Here is a 20,573-nt window from a genome sequence, read left to right as displayed (position 1 = left end):
TGCCTCCACTTCTAAAACTGTCAGTCCATGCATCTTATCACATGGCTCACTGTGCATGACACCGTGGAGACTCACAGCATATGGAGGCTCATGCTACTCTCCGCAATCCATGCACAATTTACCACGTGCCCCATTGAGAGCAAGAACCACTAATCGCTACCATGAGGAGTTTACCCCATGTGACTCTACCCTCCCTAGCAACCGGGCCAATTTGGTTGCTTAGGAGACACTGTCTCCTGGAGTCACTCTCCTTGTCTGGAGTCACTCAGCACATTCTAGATTTGAAATCGCGTCTCCAGGGTGATAGTCAGTGTCAATACTCGCTGAGCTACCCAGGATCGATATTTAGTTTTTCTTTTTTTGAGAATGTATTTTTAATGTACTGTAAGTGTATTCTGCCTTACTGTACTGGCAGATTTTTTTTCACTTGTTCTTAACTTGTTTATTGTTTCTGGTCTGATCTGTTACAACACATATTTATGGTGTTTGCAATGCCAAAATTGCTGGATTAAGAACATTATTTAAGTGCTTTTTTTTAGTTCACTCAGAAACAGACAAATAGTGAGCATAACACACACTTAAGTTAATTTCAATTCTCATAATTTGATCCATTAAGGTTTTTAATTTTTACTTTACATTCAAGTAACATTATGTCAAAATGATACAAGCTTATTCTACTTAAATACATGTGACATTAAATAAACAAGAATTAGGTCAGAAGTAATTCAAAATTAAAAACATCAGATTGGATTCTTTTAAAATGTAATTCAAAGGATTATGTTACTGACTGCATTTTAAGACATGTCATTTGTAATCAGTACCAGATTACAATTCAGAAGTAATCTACCCAGCACTGCTCTTAGTCTTGTAAGTGTATTTTAAATGCAAAATTGTCCATCAAACAGTGTGATTACAGGGCAGTTAGACATGGATTAGGGGTCAAAGGTTTACAAGCTTTACAGTGACATATTGTTTTAGAATATTTATGAAATAGTATAGCATATTTAGTTTTAGTGTCTTGAAAATCAAGTATCATGCAGCATCTACTGAATATTTTCCTGTTTTTTTTTACTTTTCTCTTCACAGACACGTATTGAAGATAATGAAAACTATTTGGCCATCATTGATGCAGTCAACAGTGTCAGCCGTTATGGTATGGACAATTTTGATATCTTTATTTAAAAGGGCCACATTCTAAACTTTTGTAGCATTTTTTGTCTGCTATATTGTTTTCAGAAGTTTCAGCCCTAATTTTGTTTTACATGATAATGTATGTAAATGACTAATGTTGTGATTGTTTAACATCTTGTGTTATGATTGGCATGTGAAAACGTCCCCAATAAGCTGCTGAAAACAAAAAAAAAGCATTTGTGACAAAGTTAATTGCAAATCATCCCTAGTTTAAAAAAGAAAAAAGAAGCAAAAGTCACAGTTACAGTAAGACACTTACAATGGAGGTGAGTGGGGCCAGTCCATAAACATTAAAATACACATTGTTTTAAAGGGGACATGTCATTCATTTTTTTACTTTATTGTTTTCCTTTAGGTTCACTTATAATTTTAGTGAAGGCTTTACACAATACCTTAATAGGTAATAATATAGTATTAAATGATCTTTTTCCACCCTGTCTCTGGCCTCCCACCATGTCCCAATAATGTGAAGCACGCAAACTACTGCAGTTGTTCTACTGAAATACCAATAAAAACTGAACAGTATTTATTAACAGTAATACTGAACAGTAATATTAATACTTATCTTAATAGTTAAGTAATACTTGTATTATCAGACATACAAGATTTGGCAATACAATCATGCTATTTAAGATGAGAACAATAAAAATAGTCCAGATTTACACAAGCTGCAAATGTGATGGCTTAATAAATCTGTATCCAGCTGTAATGGATGGTCTGCCTGGATGTTTGCCTCTGTAGTGTGGCTGCTTCAATATGTATCCTATGTAATGGATAATATGGGATGTTAACCTTGTGTCCTGGCTAATACGAGACAGTTGAGACAGCTGGCAACCTTACTAGCAAATACTTCACCATTGTCTTTCATTGCACACCGTGCTACACATTCTTCTTACATAAAGAAATCATTCTCACATCAATATTTTGTGAGCAATTATGTATGTCATTGGTAAGTAACCATGGAATAATCATGATCTGCTCTGGAGTCCTGATCATTGCTTATTTTGCGACATTTAATATATGTTGAAATTATTATTAAATTTGTTACTCACCAGCATTACTGTCGCTTCGATGTAATGGCAATGCTCCATCTTTCTCCAAGTTTCTTTGCAACTCTTGAATCATTATAGTTCTCAATAGAATTCATTTCTTAGAGAAATGTGTTGAAATGAGTTTAAGCCACTTGTTCCTACTGTTGGGATCCTTCAGATGGCTATGCAGAAATGCAGTATTTCCCCAACCAGGAACACAACAACGTCTGGGGACCTTACTCTACATCTTAATCCTTTTGTTGGTAAAAAGCAAACTACCGTAACATTAGTACATTTTCAGAGTCGGAGTACCTCAGCTGCTGTCTCTATCAGTTCAGTGTAATGATTATGTATGTTATGAAGGTGGGGGTATCCAAATGAACACCCCATTCCTACATCACTATAGGGCTGATTTCAAATCGAGTCAGTTTTGCATGGTGAAAAGAATAAATGCTCTTTTTGGACTGGAGAGGAAGTTTTGAGTTCTGAAGCTTATAATATTTTTTATAGTACAATGACCTCTTATATGTAAAATATCAAGGAAAATTGTATTACTCATGACATGACCCCTTTAAAAGTTTAGACACAAGATGTAAACATTGTACGTGCAAATGCTGTCAATCAAGCTTAACTAGTATTGAACCTGGAATATTCCTTTAAAACGTCAAACTCTTAAAAGCAAGGAAAATCCTGTGCCATGTGGCCCCTTTAAGCTCTCCCATTACCAAAGGCTCTTAAAATTTCAACTTTCTCAGAAGTTTCTTGTCTCTGTTTTACTGTGTCATCCTGAGACATTTCATATACATTTTAATTTGGTCAGGAAAGAGCGGCCCCATCTCTCCATTCACCCTTCAGGGTCTCCTCCCCAACTCCACAGAGAAGTACTTCATCTACAACGGCTCTCTCACCACCCCTCCCTGCTCTGAGACTGTGGAGTGGATCGTCTTCAAGAACACTGTGTCCATCTCAAATGCTCAGGTCAGTTCATTTGACATTGATTGGAAAGTGCCTACTAACAGATTTTGAAGTCAAATTTACATACTTTCTTTATACATTTCCTAGTCTTATTGTGAATGCTTTTTCAATGCATGTTATTCCAAACAAACAACAAACATTGTCTTTTAAATCTTTCATCAAAATATTATAACTTGCTCCACGAAGGCTTTGACACAGTAGATGACACAAGCAAAAGACTCGTCATCAATGCATCACAATCTTGAGACCTGTAATTAGACTGCATGTGCTGACAGATTGACAGGAGGGATCAAAATAAGCAAAACGTCTGCTGACAACAAGTGCCTTATATTCAAAAAAACTTTTCATCCATAAATAATGAAAATGACCTTGTTTTGTCTGGTCCAAGTTCAATAAATTATTCAGAAGCTTTTCTGTTACATTTTTTGTAATTTCTATTTTAAGCAATGAGAAATTAGTGCTTTCGAACCGAATGTTCACTATAACAACACAGTTGCGAGAGTGCCATTACTTTTAAACAAGTGGTTTATAAACAAGTAACTTACATTTTAGACACAATATAGCCAGCTATTTCATTTATTTTTGCTCTGCAAATAAAAATTGTTCCATAAGAAGCCATAGCAGGAAAACAATATGCTGCCTGTCCAATCAGACTGTTGTATAAATGTAAATATTGGCAATATGTGAACTTCTTGTATTAGAACACTAATAAGGAATTCAGCTGTTTTCTTATCTGAAAAGCAACAGCAACCCTATGGCGGTTTTCACATTGTCTGATCTTGCAACAGTAACATCTATTTGTTGTTCGGCTTCTGTTCCATAACACTGACTCTATGTGACACACACACACACACACACTCAAAAACTGAAAACAATTAGATAGAAATGAAATACACATGCCCAAACATGAAAGTAGAAACATCAATTAGCATTCCAAAGTGTTATTTTAGTTTGTCGTTATACCAGTAATATTTCTTGCGCCTTATGTAATACCCTTACATTTGATAATGACATTTTGCTTTCAAAGCACTCTATTAAATCTTATCCAATAATAATTATGCTGAGATTTTGAGGAAAAAATATTTGTTCACACAAAACAGGAAGCCTCTACCCTCCAAATGAGAAATCCAACAACAATTTATCATGATGCCACACATTTAAAAGCAAGTTGTGATTAACCAGAGTTAGAGAGCATGAGCGTAGGGTTACACGTCACAAAAGACTGTGAATGCTTAAATACTCCCTTTGTAATGTTTCATTCAGTCTGAGGCAATTGCCCTCAAGTGACTAGCAAGTCAATACAAGCTTAAGGTGAAACATATGTTGAAAGCAGGAGCTTTACCATAAAGGTCACAAACCCACATCTGATGTCACAATGGGACTGACATTGACTCACACATTAAAGATCAGCTTTGATGTTTGAAACACAATGGGGAACATCTCACTGCTGAGCTATTCTGTATGTTTGGATTTAAAGTTAAATAAAAACTGGTTGGAAAGTTACATAAAAACATGAAGTATTGTGATTCAGTAGTAGCAATACATAAAAGTCAGAATAATACAGTATAAGGTTTTAAAAGGGATGATAGCAGTTTATCATATCCTGTAAGTGATAATACATTTATTAACACTTGCACTTATTGTATAGATAATTGTTTCCCATCCACTGTGCCGTGAAAGTTGTGCCATGGAAAATGATAAAATTCCACAAAATAAATACATTTATGAAAACAAATAATTTCAGGGATCCAAATTCCTCACTTTTCGGAGAAATTCACCATTTTAAAACCATAATCGGTCACTTCTGTGATTATGAAGAGCAATGATTAATGTGCAAATGTGACTGATATCCATACGCTTTAAGAGTCTTTCACATGATTCGCGTCAGCGCTGCAGACTGAAGTTTATGAAGTGACTTTACACCAAAGTGTTTTTCACACACATGTTTTTGCTTCACCAGTAATGTCTTTGAGAGTACTAAGCAACACTGAATGTCTCATAATTTCTTTTAATTAAATATTACCTTATCGTTTACGATTATCAGAGACCCCAGTTATTGAACTAATTTAAATTCACCAAGAAAACGCTTCGACCTAAACAAACAACCCCTTTTATTACTTTCTGCTATCAAAGCAACCGCAAGCTATTTTCTCTCTCTTCCAAATACGTTTTCAATGTTTATTGTGCACACATCCCGTTTTTTTACGTGGCAAACTCAGAAAATTGACCCTCTGTGACGCTTTATGCAACTTGATGTGCCGCTTGAGACTGGCATTAAATGAAGCGTTGACACCTCGACTCAACTCTTTACAACGAAAGAACATTATTGAAACTCAAAATTATTATTATTTGTCTATTATTGTGGTCTTTTCTGATAAAAGCCACACTCAGCAAAAGGAAAATGATACTGTAGATCTGCTTTGTGTTTATAATTCTTATATTGAAGTCAGTAGATTTGTAGCCATGCAAGTTTTAATAAAGTTATATTTAATAAAGTGGACGTTATTGAAATTCACTATTATTACACTATTATTTTTGTCTTTTTGGATAAAAAAATGATGCTCAGACTGAAGGAAGACTATAGATCTGTTTTGTTCTTTTAATGCTTAAACACTATAAAGTCTCTTGGTAGATTTCAGTCATGAATGACTCAAAATGTTTCACTGACTCACTCATAGCACATAAGACGCTCATTTGTCACCACCTAGTGACATTTCCAGAAGGGGTCGCTGAACTAATCAGTTAATAAAATTGCACAAATTTGTGAAACAGAAGTAAGCCTCACCAAAATACTCTTTATTTTGCAGCTAATTCTAATTGTAAACTTGAAAAACTTGAATCCCTAAAATTGCTGGAATTGGTGCTTTTAGCTTATTCTTTAAAAAAAATATACCCAGAAAATATACCCCCCTTTTTCATGAGTTTGCATCCCTGTAATTTTTTGTGGCATTGCAAGAAAAAATTAGAAAAGAAGCCAATTTTTTTTTTTTATTACCTATTTGCCACCTGTGACCTCACACACCATAACCATATTTTTTTTCTTGCATATCCGAATTTCAAACATTACAAGTAAACGCTACTAAGAAATGGACAGAAAACATGGACAAGTTCTTGAAAAGGAAAAATGTTGACGATGGTTTTGTGGGATAGTGGTGTGCCTTATAATTTTTTTTTAAAGTGTAAAAAGTGTGCCGTGGCAGAAAAAAGGTTGGGAAACACTGGTCTAGATCACTAGGTATAATAATGTTCTATTTTTAACATCCATTGTTTTCTTTTTTCTTCTTTTTTAAATACATTTTTGTGGTAATCAACATAATGCCACAAATATCTGTCGATTAAGCATAACTTGTATTGAACACAGAACATTCTAGGTACCAAGATTAATAAGTGATGTAAAATTATGTTCATTAATAGTTCATGGTAACTAATGGCGTTAACTAAGGTTAACGAATACAACCTAGTTTCTAAAGTGTTACAGATCACAGATCAAAGATTATGTGTAAAATCATAATTGTTGATTATTTCCCTTATTATTGTAATAACAATTCATTTCAATTCATATAATGTACATACTACTTTACTATAGTTGCGCTATGTATGCTATACTTTATGTAGGCTTTTTGAAACATCAATAAAATGAAGATATAAATGACTAAATGTTGAAACAGCAAATCTTTTATTCAAATAATATATATAATTTTTTTATGCAAAAGAATTAGACCTAAATGGAATGCTGGAGCAAAGTATAATTGACATTTTTCTTTATTACCGTAGTTAATTTCACGAGCTGTAATTTTAATCTTGATTATTATTTTGATTATTTGTGCAATTAATCAGTTATATATATATATATATATATATATATATATATATATATATATATATATATATATTTTGCTAGCAATATATCTTTGCCTGTCACATGGAAGACTGGGATTCATTTCTCCAAAAGCTCGAATATGTTTTTCTTGTTTATATGCAGAAACAGTAATATAATGAACCCAATATAAATACACTATACTCTTTGACTCATCCTTTTGTTTGTGAAAACAAATACAAATAACATGTACAGTAATGCACTTACAATGGAAGTTTATGGGGCAAGGCATTCTGAAAGGTTTAAAAGCAGAAATGTTCAGCTTGTGTCTGACATAGTCATGACATGGGTTGATAGATTGGAAATGATTTTACACAGACAGTAGTCTCATGTAAATATAATGTTTACATCTTTTTGCTATTCTTTCGAAAACGGTACATTTTAATGTTTATTATGCTGTTATTAACATGCTGTTAATACAAAATTACACGTATTGAATGCAAAACATTCCTTTAAGATCACATCCACACTAATCATTTTTCGTTTGAAAATCTCAATTTTAAGTTTCTTAACATCATCCAAAGTATGCTGTACTAGAGAGCATTTTCAATCATTTCCGGTGTATGAAAACACAGTTCAAGTGTGGAACATAGCAGAATCAATGTATTTTAAAATAAAAATATATAAGTGTGGGTGGAGATTAAGTTACTTTTATTTATTTATTTTATTTTATCCCATTTTCTTCTAATTTGAATGCCAAATTGCTGCTATTTAGTAGGTCCTCGTGGTGGTGCGGTTACTCACCTCAGTCTGGGTGGTGGAGGATAGGTCTCAGTTGCCTCCGCTTCTGAGACAGTCAATCCCCGCATCTTATCACGTGGCTCACTGTGCATGACACCACAGAGAATCACAGCATATGGAGGCGCATGCTACTCTCCGCGATCCACGCACATTTTACTACGTGCCCCACTGCGAGCGGTAACCCCTAATCGTGACCATGAGGAGGTTTCCCCATGTGACTCTACCTTCCGTAGCAACCGTGCAAATTTGGTTGCTTAGGAGACATGGATGGAGTCACCCTGATATGAATTTACGACTCCAGGTGTAGTAGTCAGCGAAAATACCAGCTGAGCTTTCCAGGGCCCCGCTTCAGTTACTTTTGTAATAAAGCAACCCTGAGCTATTATTGGAAAGGATGATGTTTGGTTTTCAAACTCTTTGTCACCAAGTTTGTGTGTGTGCAGTTGGAGATGTTCTGTGAGGTGATGACCATGCAACAAGCCGGATACGTCATGCTCATGGACTACCTGCAGAATAACTACAGAGAGCAGCAGGAGCAGTTTATGGGACAGGTCTTCTCATCCTACACTGGCGTTGAGGAGGTCCACACTCCTAGTACGTACATAACAAGCACAAACACACATACATGGATACTGGGTACACATCAGCATATGTCTGGAATCGCTCGTTCTTGAGGTTTTAAAGCAGCCAGGCTGTTTGAGGGTCATGTATCCAATTAACCTTCAACATGATTATAATCCCAAACAACTGCTTCTCAATTAAATAAGGTTTCTATTTTTATGTGATGAAGGCCTCCAGACAATTTCCTACCTGCTATTTATGAATATACACAGCCATTTGTCCCATTTTTAGACATATGCAATGCTTTTATGACCCTTTATGGATGATTCTTACTAATTTCATGTTTAATCTGGGTATTAAATATGGCTCATTACTAATAAATAGGCCTGGGCTTGTTTTACAGAAACAGCCTGTCAATTGTTTATGTTATTTTAATATTGTAAATATATATGCAGACTGTAATCAGAAGTGTCATGCCCATTTAAACTTGATATTATGAGCCAAAGTGATTTCAAGTGCATACAAAAACTAAATATTAACCATGTACATCTTAATAATGAAGATAATTACATTGAAGAAATATTGTAAGTAAAGCATTTCTAAAATGCTGTAACAGCAATCCCCCAGTCACATGTTAAAATCAGTCCAAATGAGCTTAACCTTCCAATGATCATTTACTTTAAAGGGATAGTTCACCCACTACTTAATATTTTATATAAATTGAAAGTGCATGATGATCACTGACTTGTATAAAAAAGGTTTATATGAACTCTTATATAATAAATATAAATATATATAATTTTCTAACTGTGTGTTATGCAAGTATGACTTGTTTAAAATTACTTGTTTTGGTGAAACGTCGATGCTCCAATTTAGATATCTATGCTACAGGGTGTACTGGCAGGTCTGGCACTGGAGCCTTGTTTTTACAGAGGCCATCGGCAATGGAAAATTTCACATTTGTGGCCATTCAAACATGCATGCACTCTAACCTGTCTTAGCTTAAATGAGTGGCTAGGGAATGTCATTTTTAACCTTCCCTATGCTGCATTATTACTTTGTTTTGAAGATCTAATTTTTGTGAAAACTTGAGATTTTTGTTCCAAGATTTACGCTAATCTGTTTGGATTATTGATTTCATGTCTGTTGGATTTGCAACTGGGCATGTGCATATGATTATTTAATTCTGATGGGTGTTATTTGACAAGTTTAAATCACAGAGAACATATAGCCAAAACCAGCCAGACAAAGCAGCTAGTTACTTCACCTCCCCTTCACTGTACACACAGTATTAACACTGTTTACTCATCACTATTCGGACACATTCATCTTTCTCTCTCTCTTTGGCTCACACATCAAAACACATTTGTGTTGCTAGGAAACTGTCTTTCTCTGGATGCCCCCTCTCTTGCACAGGTTGATTTCAATTCAAACTATTCCCACCTAATTCACCAAAATTGATGAAAGTGTAAACCAGATCTATTTTCAGAAATCTTAACATATACTAAATACTGTGCTGATGCATAGAGATAGCTATATGTTTAGATTTTTTACCATTTTATGTGATGATTTAACTTTAATATTTAAAAGTTGTCTGTGCTCACATTTGTTTACATTTACATTTATGCATTTGGCAGACACTTTTATCCAGAGCGACTTACAGTGCACTTATTACAGGGACAATCCCCCCGGAGCAACCTGGAGTTAAGTGCCTTGCTCAAGGACACAATGGTGGTGGCTGTGGGGATCGAACCAGTATGTGCTTTAGCCCACTACGCCACCACCACTCCATCTACACCACCACTACTCCATTGTTAATGAGTCTTTACGGATGTCATAATGCTATAGAACTTAATTTTTCTTTAGACAGATAATTTAATCTGTGGGTGTTTCCTGCCCTCTTGTGTTAGAAAATAGTGTCTGTTTTGTGTTATTTACACCTCTATGGGTGTTAAATATCAAGTGGACTTTCTATAGAACTGTAACCAACAACATATGTGTTACAGAAAAGTGTGTATTCCATCTATTCCAACTTTTCGGCAAGCTGCATTTTGTGTTGCATGTTCACTGTAAGCAAAGCTCCTGTATAAGTGCTTGTTTTCAGTTGTATTGTATGTGATTGTGTTTTTGCTGTTGCAGTTTGTAGTTCAGAGCCGGAGAATGTGCAAGTCAGCCCTCATAATTATACCAGCATGCTTGTGATCTGGGAGAGACCTCGTGCTGTTTATGACGCAAATATAGAGAGATACTCCGTCACCTACCGCCCAGTCCTGGGAGATGATGAATCTGCATTAGAATACTTGACTGATGGTGACCAAGACGTGGTAATTAATGATGATTGATTATTAAAACAGTTTGTGAAACATTTTTTTTCTGTATTCTATTTTCATTTAATATGCATTTCATAAGAGCTGCCAAACTTTGATGTGCTATTTCTTTTACTTAAGTCATTTTTCACCCCAAAATAAATTCTGTCATAATTTAATCACCCTAACCTGTTCTACACACTTATTTCACAAAAAGATATTTAAGGGATAGTTCACCCAAAAATTATTTTTATCCCCTTTTCTCCTCAATTTGGAATCCCCAATTCCTACTGCTTACTAGGTCCTAGTGGTGGTGTGGTTACTCACCTCAATTTGGGTGGTGGAGGACAAGTCTCAGTTGCCTCCACTTCTAAAACAGTCAGTCCACACATCTTATCACGTGGCTCACTGTGCATGACACCATGGAGACTCACAGCATATGGAGGCTCATGCTACTCTCCACAGCCTCCTCGCACAACTCACCATGCACCCCACCGAGTGCGAGAACCACATTATAGCTACCACAAGGAGGTTACCCCATGTTACTCTACCCTTCCTCACAACTGAGGAATTTGGTTGCTTAGGAGACCTGGCTGGAGTCACTCAGCAATCCCTGGATTCGAACTCGTGACTCCAGGGGTGGTAGTCAGTGTCAATACTCACTAAGCTTCCCGGGTCCCCTAAGTCCATTTTTATTGTAAATTTATACAATCTAAACAAGTCATACTTGCATAACACACAGTTACACAAACTGTTTCTCACCCAAACCTATCATATCGCTTCTGAAGAAATGGACTTAACCACTGGAGGCACATGGATTACTTTTATTCTGCCTTCTTAATAAACTATCCCTTTAAGCAGGATATTTTTCATAAAACTAAAAAGAATGTTGACCAGGGGTTGTTACGCTCCAAAAATTACCACCCCAAAAAGGTATCATGAAAGGAGTCCATATAAATTCTGTGCTGTATTCCAAGTCTTCTGAAGCAATATAATAGCTTTGTATGAGTAACAGATAGAAATGTAAGTTGTTATTTACTGATAATCTTCCTTTCTGCCTTAGCTCTCAAATATTATTCATATATAAATTTAATATAAAAATGTGTATTTTTATTTTGGTGCATTGTGATCGGTTATGAGACACTTCAAACCTAATGCGATACGTTTTGACACGCCATATCTACATATATGCAAACGTAAATGAGATTTGAGAGCTGTGACGGATGAGAAGATTATCAATGAATAATGACTTCCTCACACAAAGCTATTGTATGGCCTCAGAAGAGTTGGAATAAAGCACACAACTCATGTACAACTCAACTTATAGGTGTTTTCTTTTTCTTTTCTTTTTTCATTCTTGGAGCTTGACAGCCCCTGGTCATCGTTCATTTTCATTGAATGAAAAAGACTATCAGGATGATTTTTTATTTTTTTTTGTGAATTATTCCTTTAAGGCACAGTAAGAATTTGACATGTGTGGAAGGCATTATTCATTATGATGCATTTGTTTTTTTTGCTTGTTTTTTTACCACCAGGGGGCGATCATTCATGACCTGGTGGCCAACACCAGTTACAAGGTGCAGGTGGTTGCCGTGTGCACCAATGGACTATATGGCAGAGTGAGTGACCAGCTGACCATGGACTTGCCCCTGGATGATCCTGGTAAGACCAAACGCGCCCACCACCCTCGCATCCGTGGAGAATGAATTAATAACATTTATGTCCCATGTAGTTTTGCAGCAAATATTAGATCAAAGCCAAATGCTTTAGACTTCAGACTTATCCTTTACAAGCCAGTTAGCTTGTCTAGAAAATTAGTGGTGTTGATGAAGGCACATCACAAAGAGGACAGAAATGTATAATTCACGCTTTTATTATAGAGATGTCCAATTTATTGTAATGTGATACTGTGGACTAAATCCTTCAGTGATTTAATGCTTTTGTTTCAGAGCAATTCCGAATCAGTACTTAAATGAATTATTAAAGAGAAGGCTAACAGGCACTTTTAGTAGAACTTTCTAACTTAATATTTATGTTTTAATTAATATTTTATTTATTTAATTTTAATATTTGACCTAAAGGGATAGTTCATGCTAATCTTGTTCCCAGCTTGTATGCCTTTCTTCTGTTGAACACAAAAAGATAACTTATTAGTCTCAGTCACCATTCACTTTTATTGTATGGAGGGAAAAAAATGCAATGAAATTGAATTTTGACTAAAGGGTTTCAATCTGCCAACACCTTCTGTGTTCCATGCAAGAAAGAAAGTGATAGAGATTTGAAATAACATGAAGGTGAGTTAATGTTTGGGTGAACTAACCCCCTGAATTAACTTAAAAAGCTTAAAAAGGCACTTAAAACAGTCCTGCAATGTTTGATTTTTTTAGTTGCTCTGTATCTCTTGAATCTTTTTGGTCAAATTAAATGACCTACAGTATATTTATGGCTTAGAGCCTCTGGTTTTTGATCTTGTCTCTTTGTCAATGTTATTTGGGTGTTAAACATACTTGTCTCTTTTTCTCTGTCTTTCCATCTTACACTAACTGTTTGTGTTCTTTCTGTATTTTAAATTTCCTTCTTCCATACCAAGAATCTTTATGTTTCAAGTGCACATGTTTACCTAACTTTAAAATGTGTTCTTTTGTACTCTCTTTCACACTTACTGTATGTTTTCAATGGACCATTTGTGCTTTTGTGTTCTTTATATGTAGATTTTTTACTTAGAGTGAAAACATGTTTTTGTATTTGTTCCATAAGCACCAATACTTACCTTTTTACAGAGATGGTGTGCTTATTCACAGCAGATTTCTTGGCTTGTTAATTCACTGGAATGTTGGGATATTTGTATTTTGCTTACTGATTTTATAATAAACTAATCTGTCTTGCTGAAAATCGCTGGCATCCTATTTCAGTGTCCATAGATAAGTGTGTTGTCATTTTACAGTTGTCACAAATGTCCCATGTCCCAAGACATTTCTAGAACCATAAGTATATCAAAATATATTTGAGAGTAGATTTGGTGTGCAACAGTGAAATTATTTATAGCAATGAAATAGAACTCTTCTGATAAAATCATACAGTTTCTACTTTTAATGTTCCCATGCTTCACAAACTGATCTTGTCCACATATCATGAAATCTCTGGGGTCTTTTCCACCATTATGTCACAGAGTTTGATCCCATGCAACAGGTAAGAGCCTGCAAGAGATTGTAAGCTCTCTCTCTATTAATGTGGGCTGGAAGCCATTATATTGCATGAAGATATTCGGCCAATGTTTCTTAATGTATTTGGTCAAAAACTGACCCTCTGACCCAGAGACTTTTTTGCACTCTTTGTATTGAAAGCGACCTTATCAAATGTCCTACTTGGTGCTGTGGTTTACTTTTCCTTCCTTCTCAACCTCCGCCTTTCTTACCTGATGTTTGAACAAACAGCAACATATTCACAAAGAACATCCAACACTTTGTTGCAATTTTTTTCTCAACAAGGCATGTGTTTTGTGATAGTACACTTTGAAAAGTGGTTTGTGAAGTTAAGAGTTTCATTCCCCAAACATCTCAAGTTTCTTTGGCCATACTTGATGGTATTATAAACATTTATTGGTTTTCAAGTGTCTCTAAAATGAGTGTTTGCGTGTACAATGTGTACATTGTCTTATAAACTGCTGTAAATTGTAATTATTTTATTTATGAAAAGAATTTTGTGTCACCTCTGGATCGGTTCACATGAAATTTCAAGAGATCAACACTGTTGTTATAAAGAGCAATGCATTTACAAAATGTAAAGCCATAAATCTGCAACTTAGATGTGAATATATATATAGTCATTTAACTCTTTCATGTTTGATTTATTTTCAGAAACAGACCCTGAGAGAGTATCATTTGACTATGATGAGGTAACAATGTCTATCCTACATTTGTATGTACTGTAGTAAATTCACTTGTATTATAATCATTTTGCAATAGAAATAGTTGACTCTTAACACCTTGCTTTCACTCTTCCTCTTTTATACTTCAGGAAGACTATCACTTCAATCCATTTTTGGTCAGACCGGACTCAAATCAGCCTCTATATCCTGTCCGAACCACCACAGCCCGCTCAAGAGTTACTACAACAGAGCGCCCAATCTATCGATTCTTTGGTATTCAAACACCAAAGACTCATGAAAGAAGACTTCCAGTAGATGACTCCCAGAAGACTCAAGATCATTATGCTCCGGTGACATACACAGATAAACCTACAGTGAAATACACAGAGAAACATACCACCCCCACACCCATAACCACCACTTTTATTGTAGATGTACACACCAATAGACCAGATACTAGTCCCAGAGTTGAATCAGGTGTATACTCAGAGTCTGATGATATAAGCAGAAGCGCAGGTTCTCCAACAACAAGTGTCACCCCTGAAATAACATTAACATCAGCATCAATAGATATTTTGGCGGTTGAGGGAGTGTCCCGACCTGCAAACCACTCAGACAGGTATGGGAAGAGCTCAGTGACTGTATCCCCACTACCTGAAACCCCACTGAAATCAACTACTCCTTTTCCCTTGGAGGTGCCTCTGCGGCCTACAACTCCTAGCTTGCTTTTTCCAACCATTGCCGCTTTGAGCACCGTTCTGTTGCAGACCACCCAGCCAGTATTTAATGGTGAGAGTGCCCCCTACATCCCCTCTGTATCTGACACCGTGTCCTATGTGCATGCAAGTCCTGTGTCTCCCCATTCCTTCAGCAGTCTGTTGTCTGAGCCCTTTTCTGACCTGGACATCCCGCACACTGTTTCCGTGCTGGTGCCTGATGGTGCACAGTCTGTCAGCCCCTCCCTGTCCTACCCTACCCTATTCCTCACCAATTCTGTGTCCTGTTTGGACATGGAACCTGTCTCTAGTGGTGGTTGTAATGATGATGATGGTGATGATGTTTTGTCTGGGTCTATCTTGTCTGACCCTCAAAGTAAAAGTACTTTTCCCCTTAAAAATTTACCAGAAGCAACTGGTTCTGTGTTCTCGGTGCATCCCAGCTCTGAACATGACCCACACTTCACTGAGACCACCAGTACTGGCTTGTCACTGAACATTCTTACATATCTCCAGCCTTCAGTTCCTGTCTCTAGTGACTACTCTCTGAGGACGATGGCCCTTGACTCAACCAATTCTCTCTCAGGTAGTGTTGGGGACTCCAGCTTGTTGGCTGAGTGGGTAGATTCCTCTCTGGCAGCTCCTACTTTTAGCCAAGATGGTGGTTCGTCTAGTGAAATCTCTCTGCATGCCCCTTCTCTCTTCCTGTTGCCCTCCACTTCTTGGGGACCTTTCCCTCCTTATGGTGGTCTCTCGGGGGACCTTTCTAGTCTGTTAGAGCTCCATTCTTTTTCCTCAACTTCCAGCACCAGTACTCCTCTGTGCAGCAATGCAGACGTGGTCCTCCGCACAGAGGCTCTTTTATCTTCTCTCCATATTTCCACCAAGCACTCTAGTGACACCAGCATTTCTATTGCAGCAACTGTCAGCGGCTTTGTGCGAAGTGTAGTCGGACAGTCCCAAGGGGCACCTACTCCCGTGGAGTCCACAATTATTGCACCCACATCTACTCAAGAATCCAGTACCACTGCAAATCTCATGGTGCCTCCAACGGTTGCGCCGACCTCTGCACTGGAAAAAAGCTCTATGCTTACTCCTACAATGCCCCAAATGGTTTCACCAACCTTGGATCTAGAATCCAGCTCCGTGATTGCTCACATTGAGTCCCCATCCATTGCACCAACCTTTGCTCTGGAGTCCAGCTCCATACCTACTCACTCTGCTGATGGACAGCTTGAGAGCAGTGCCTCGGGATGGGCTCTGGATTTAGTTTGGATTCAGAGCTCAACATTAGGAGATGAGAGTACCACCCCATACATCCCTACTGCCTCTCCTACAGATGTACCGCCTGATGAGACAGATGATGGGGGTGAGGAACATTCATCTTCCTTCTATTTTGAGGGTGAAAATGGTACCAAAAGTGAAGCTATTGAGTCCAGGGTTACCATACGCCCCAGTCCGTCCTGGAATCTGCAAGGAGGTGGGGAAGATGAGAGCGGATCAGGTGAAAGCCTCACAGATAATGAGACATCTTCAGACTTCAGTATCCCAGAGTGCAATGAGAGGGATTCAGAGAAGGAACCAGTGGAAGGTAAAGCTCTAGATTGCTGACGTCAACACCTGAAGGTTGTTCTTGAGTTAGCTATGCTCCATGAAGCTTGGTGGCCCATTTCAACAACTTGTTTATCATCAGTGAAGATTCTTGAAATGTCTGAAAGCTGTTTGTAAAAGAATGACGAATCCATGCTAAATTCTGAATGCCATAACTCACCATAAACGTCAACTAATCATCTAAAATCTCACCCAGAAAGTGCTCTGTAGAAGTTATTGAATCATGGGGAAGGTAAGATATGCAGAGCCTTCTTAAGCATTCTTCATTAACAAGCATAAAAAGCTTAAGCTTCTGACAAGTTTAAGGAATAGTTCACCCAAAAATTAAGGACTTTCTTTCTTCTGTGGAGCAAAAAAACAGGAGATGTTAGGCAGAAGGACAGTTACCATTCATTTTGATTATCTGGAAAACGTATGCAATGAAACTGAATGGTGACTTAGACTAACACACTGCCTACCACCTTCTTTTGTGTTCCATGTAAGAAAGATAGTCATACAGGTTTGAAACGATATGAGGGTGAGTAAATTATGAGAGCATTTTCATTTTTGAAACTGTCTTCTAGTGAACTATGCCTTTAACTGTTGCTGTAAAGTTATAAAATAAGCCATAATCTTAACCAGAATATCCCATCATCATAATATGTGTGTGATCCCTAGTCTTCTGTGTTCTGTGTTGTGTTGCATGTTGTTCATGTAATGTGTTGCTTAAATATCTCTCCACTAGCATACTCGCATCACATCAGAAACATAACAGCAGCATGATCTTCATTTCATATTGTATCCAAGATAACTGATACACATTAACCATTACTGTGGAGTTTGTTTACATTCTTAATTTGTATATTAATTAAAGTTAAATAATAGAATCTCAAATGAAACTTCATGGATGTGTAGCATTTGAGCTAAGATTTAGCCACATTAGCTTTTGTCTCTGCAGACAAAAGAACAAACCTTAAGAACCCAGCTGTAGTGCAGTGTTATCAGATTGTGTTTCATCAATATTTTAGTTTCAGGATTTAAAAATAAAATCACAGGATAATTCACAAGTCCAGCTCATGTCAGTGCTTGTCCAGCAGAGGACAGCAGAACTCTTATATTTACTCACCAGTAACCGACAGCTGGCATTAGCAGCATTGTGTTTTGTCTGGCATGATGAGGTTATCTCAGACAGTCCTAGGCCAGATTTTAATCTCTCAAATGTGTCTGTCTGCATTGAATTGTGACCTTTGAACTCTTTAGCCTCTTAGTGTCAAACCAGCTCAAAACACATTTCTGATGGAATAGATTAAATAGTGCTATATGTCAATGCTATAATCATAGATGACAAACTGATTATTGGCACCATTAGGCATTTACTCCAAGGTAAATATCCTGTGGTAATATTTATGAGCTTGAACTCAATCTCATGTCAAAGAAAAAATAACTTACAGAAGGTTTGAAGTTTACATCTCTCCAATGTATTGATAATTCCTTTATTTTGTCTACATAGACATTCATTCATTGTTTAATAATTTGTGCAGATTTAAGTACAAGGCCACATTGGTAGTTTGTATATATATACAAGTAATTTGTTTTTCATCAGTTCTCCATGTCCTTAGGCTTACTGGTTTGCAAATGATGTTACTATATTTAGATACATACCATAAGAATACAATAGCATCTTAAAATTATTTGACCGTACTTTGTGTTAGAGTTATGTCAGCTTGATTGGCTGGTGTAACTGAATTAATGTTATGAGACATCCAAATTCTGCATGAGTGTTTCGGAGGTGTGAAAACGGCGTATTCTATAAGGTAAGTTTGATTGCAGTGTGTGTCAGACTTAATTGTTTAATTAGCTCATTAAGCATTTAACTTTGGGACTTTGATATTATACTGCATGAAAGAACTTTGATGTCTGTAGATGTGATCTGAGAGGTTCGTCATTAAACCCATAGATGCCATTAACAGCAGTCATGAGTCGCGGGTCGGCCTGGCAAGCAGCATTGAGCGGCAGAAGAAAGCTGTTGTTCCTCTGGCTGTGGTCTCCACTCTCACCTTCCTGGGACTCGTCTTTCTGATCGGCATTTTTATCTACTGGAGGTATGTATTGATGGCAGCACCTCACACAATTGTCCATTATACACAAATTACTTTTTGCTAAAATTAGTTAATATAGTGATAAAAATAACAGCAAATCATTATAACCGGTTCCACAAATGATATAATTACACATTAAGTACATACTGTAGATAACAAGCATTACGAACAATATAATATAATATATTATAATATATAACAATAAACTGGTTTCATTCATGACAAAAATATGAAATATGAAAGAATCAAACTAAATTAATTAAGATACAACATAAAAAGTCATTTTAAGGATCGGGTCAAGTAATAATAGCTCCTAAAGAAACAATTTATTATGTAATATAAGACTTCTTGAAAGGCCTGATTGTTGTTTTTCACTGTAATTTTAACAAAAGTTTACTTTTAAAATGACATGTATTCTCTTGTTAAACATAATATACATTTTTACCATTAATTATATGGTAAAATTATCCTTCACAGTTCAGGGGTCCAAGTAGTTAACTTCAAGATTTTAACTCTATTGTTGGCATTTTTTTATGCATAGTTGACTCAGTCATGATACATGGAAAACAAAAATGTATTTCCCCTGAGACAGCTGCGCATGATTTCCATCATATTGTTACTAATCCATAATCATAACAATCGTTGGTAAGAAGGAGAATGAGGGGAGTGCTTTTGCACCATGAGGAGCGTGTTGTCTGTCTGTGATGGAGGTCTAATCTTGGGCACAGACCCAATCTCACACCCACCGGGTGAGGGACCACCTCAAAGGGAAACATGATAAACAGCAAGATATGGTGTTCTGTGGGTGAGAGAAATTGAACAGCATTCACACCAGAGTGAATAAAGCAATTAGCCATTAGAGGTTGTGCATTACAGTGATTTTAACATACATTTTATTATTGATAAAAGACACCAATGTTCAAAAATAGTTACATTTATTATTTATAGTAATACAGGTCAGTAATCAAAAGTAATATAGCTCATTATCCTAACTGTATATATATATATATATATATATATATATATATATATATATATATATATATATATATGTGCAGTCAAGTTTTCATTTAGATATTCACAACTGTGAAATAAGCAACTTTGGCCAACCCATCAAGAACATGTGCAAACAGTTTAGCAGCACAACATTCTACATTTCTTATTCCGACAAGCCTCTTGGCCCTTCAACATATTGCTCATGTTTGACTTTTTGTTGTTATACTGCAAAGATTGCGTTGAGATTAAATCAGTAATCTTGGAGTGATTAAATCTTCGATATGCTGATCTGTTGTTTGTGAGGCTGCAGGGAGTACGCTGTCAGGCTGCAGAAAGAACCTCCGCATGATTATGTTCAACACGACCAAGTCATGTTCATGTCTTGTTAGTGTATCCGTGGGTGGTTCAATCTCAGCAGAACACATACTTATACGACCGCTTGCCCATCTGTAGCTACATGGTGCTCATTTGGAGAGCAGACAGATGCGCACTTGATGGGACGTTTTGGAACGTTTTTCTTTAATCTGTAGGGGACATCGTTGTGGTTTGTTGTCACCACTAATCCCACCCAAGAAGTTGCAATTTTAGACAAAACAGCTTCAGGTTAAAGAAGTCCATTCTG

General features: G+C 36.6%; 1 protein-coding gene across 5 annotated transcripts in view; it reads left to right on the top strand.

Moving 5' to 3' along the window:
* The window catches only part of LOC127638097 (receptor-type tyrosine-protein phosphatase zeta-like), a 78,225-nt gene that overhangs the window by 42,523 nt on the left and 15,129 nt on the right, over positions 1–20,573 (top strand). For 2 of the 5 annotated variants that reach the window (XR_007969839.1, XM_052119443.1), the window contains exons 6-13: positions 1,087–1,153; positions 3,043–3,200; positions 8,259–8,409; positions 10,516–10,700; positions 12,218–12,344; positions 14,540–14,577; positions 14,700–16,857; positions 18,814–18,958. Coding sequence is in view for 4 of the 5 variants with exons in the window: in XM_052119443.1 (XP_051975403.1) it covers positions 1,087–1,153; positions 3,043–3,200; positions 8,259–8,409; positions 10,516–10,700; positions 12,218–12,344; positions 14,540–14,577; positions 14,700–16,857; positions 18,814–18,958 (3,029 nt within the window). In the remaining variant the exon portion in view is untranslated. The remainder of the gene's footprint in view (positions 1–1,086; positions 1,154–3,042; positions 3,201–8,258; positions 8,410–10,515; positions 10,701–12,217; positions 12,345–14,539; positions 14,578–14,699; positions 16,858–18,813; positions 18,959–20,573) is intronic. The other 3 variants (XM_052119445.1, XM_052119444.1, XM_052119446.1) reach the window with 3 other exon arrangements.

Source organism: Xyrauchen texanus, chromosome 46 (assembly GCF_025860055.1).
Source record: "Xyrauchen texanus isolate HMW12.3.18 chromosome 46, RBS_HiC_50CHRs, whole genome shotgun sequence".
NCBI lineage: Eukaryota > Metazoa > Chordata > Actinopteri > Cypriniformes > Catostomidae > Xyrauchen > Xyrauchen texanus.
The sequence above is the reverse complement of the archived record's forward strand: the minus strand, read 5'-3'. Positions and strand labels throughout refer to the sequence as shown.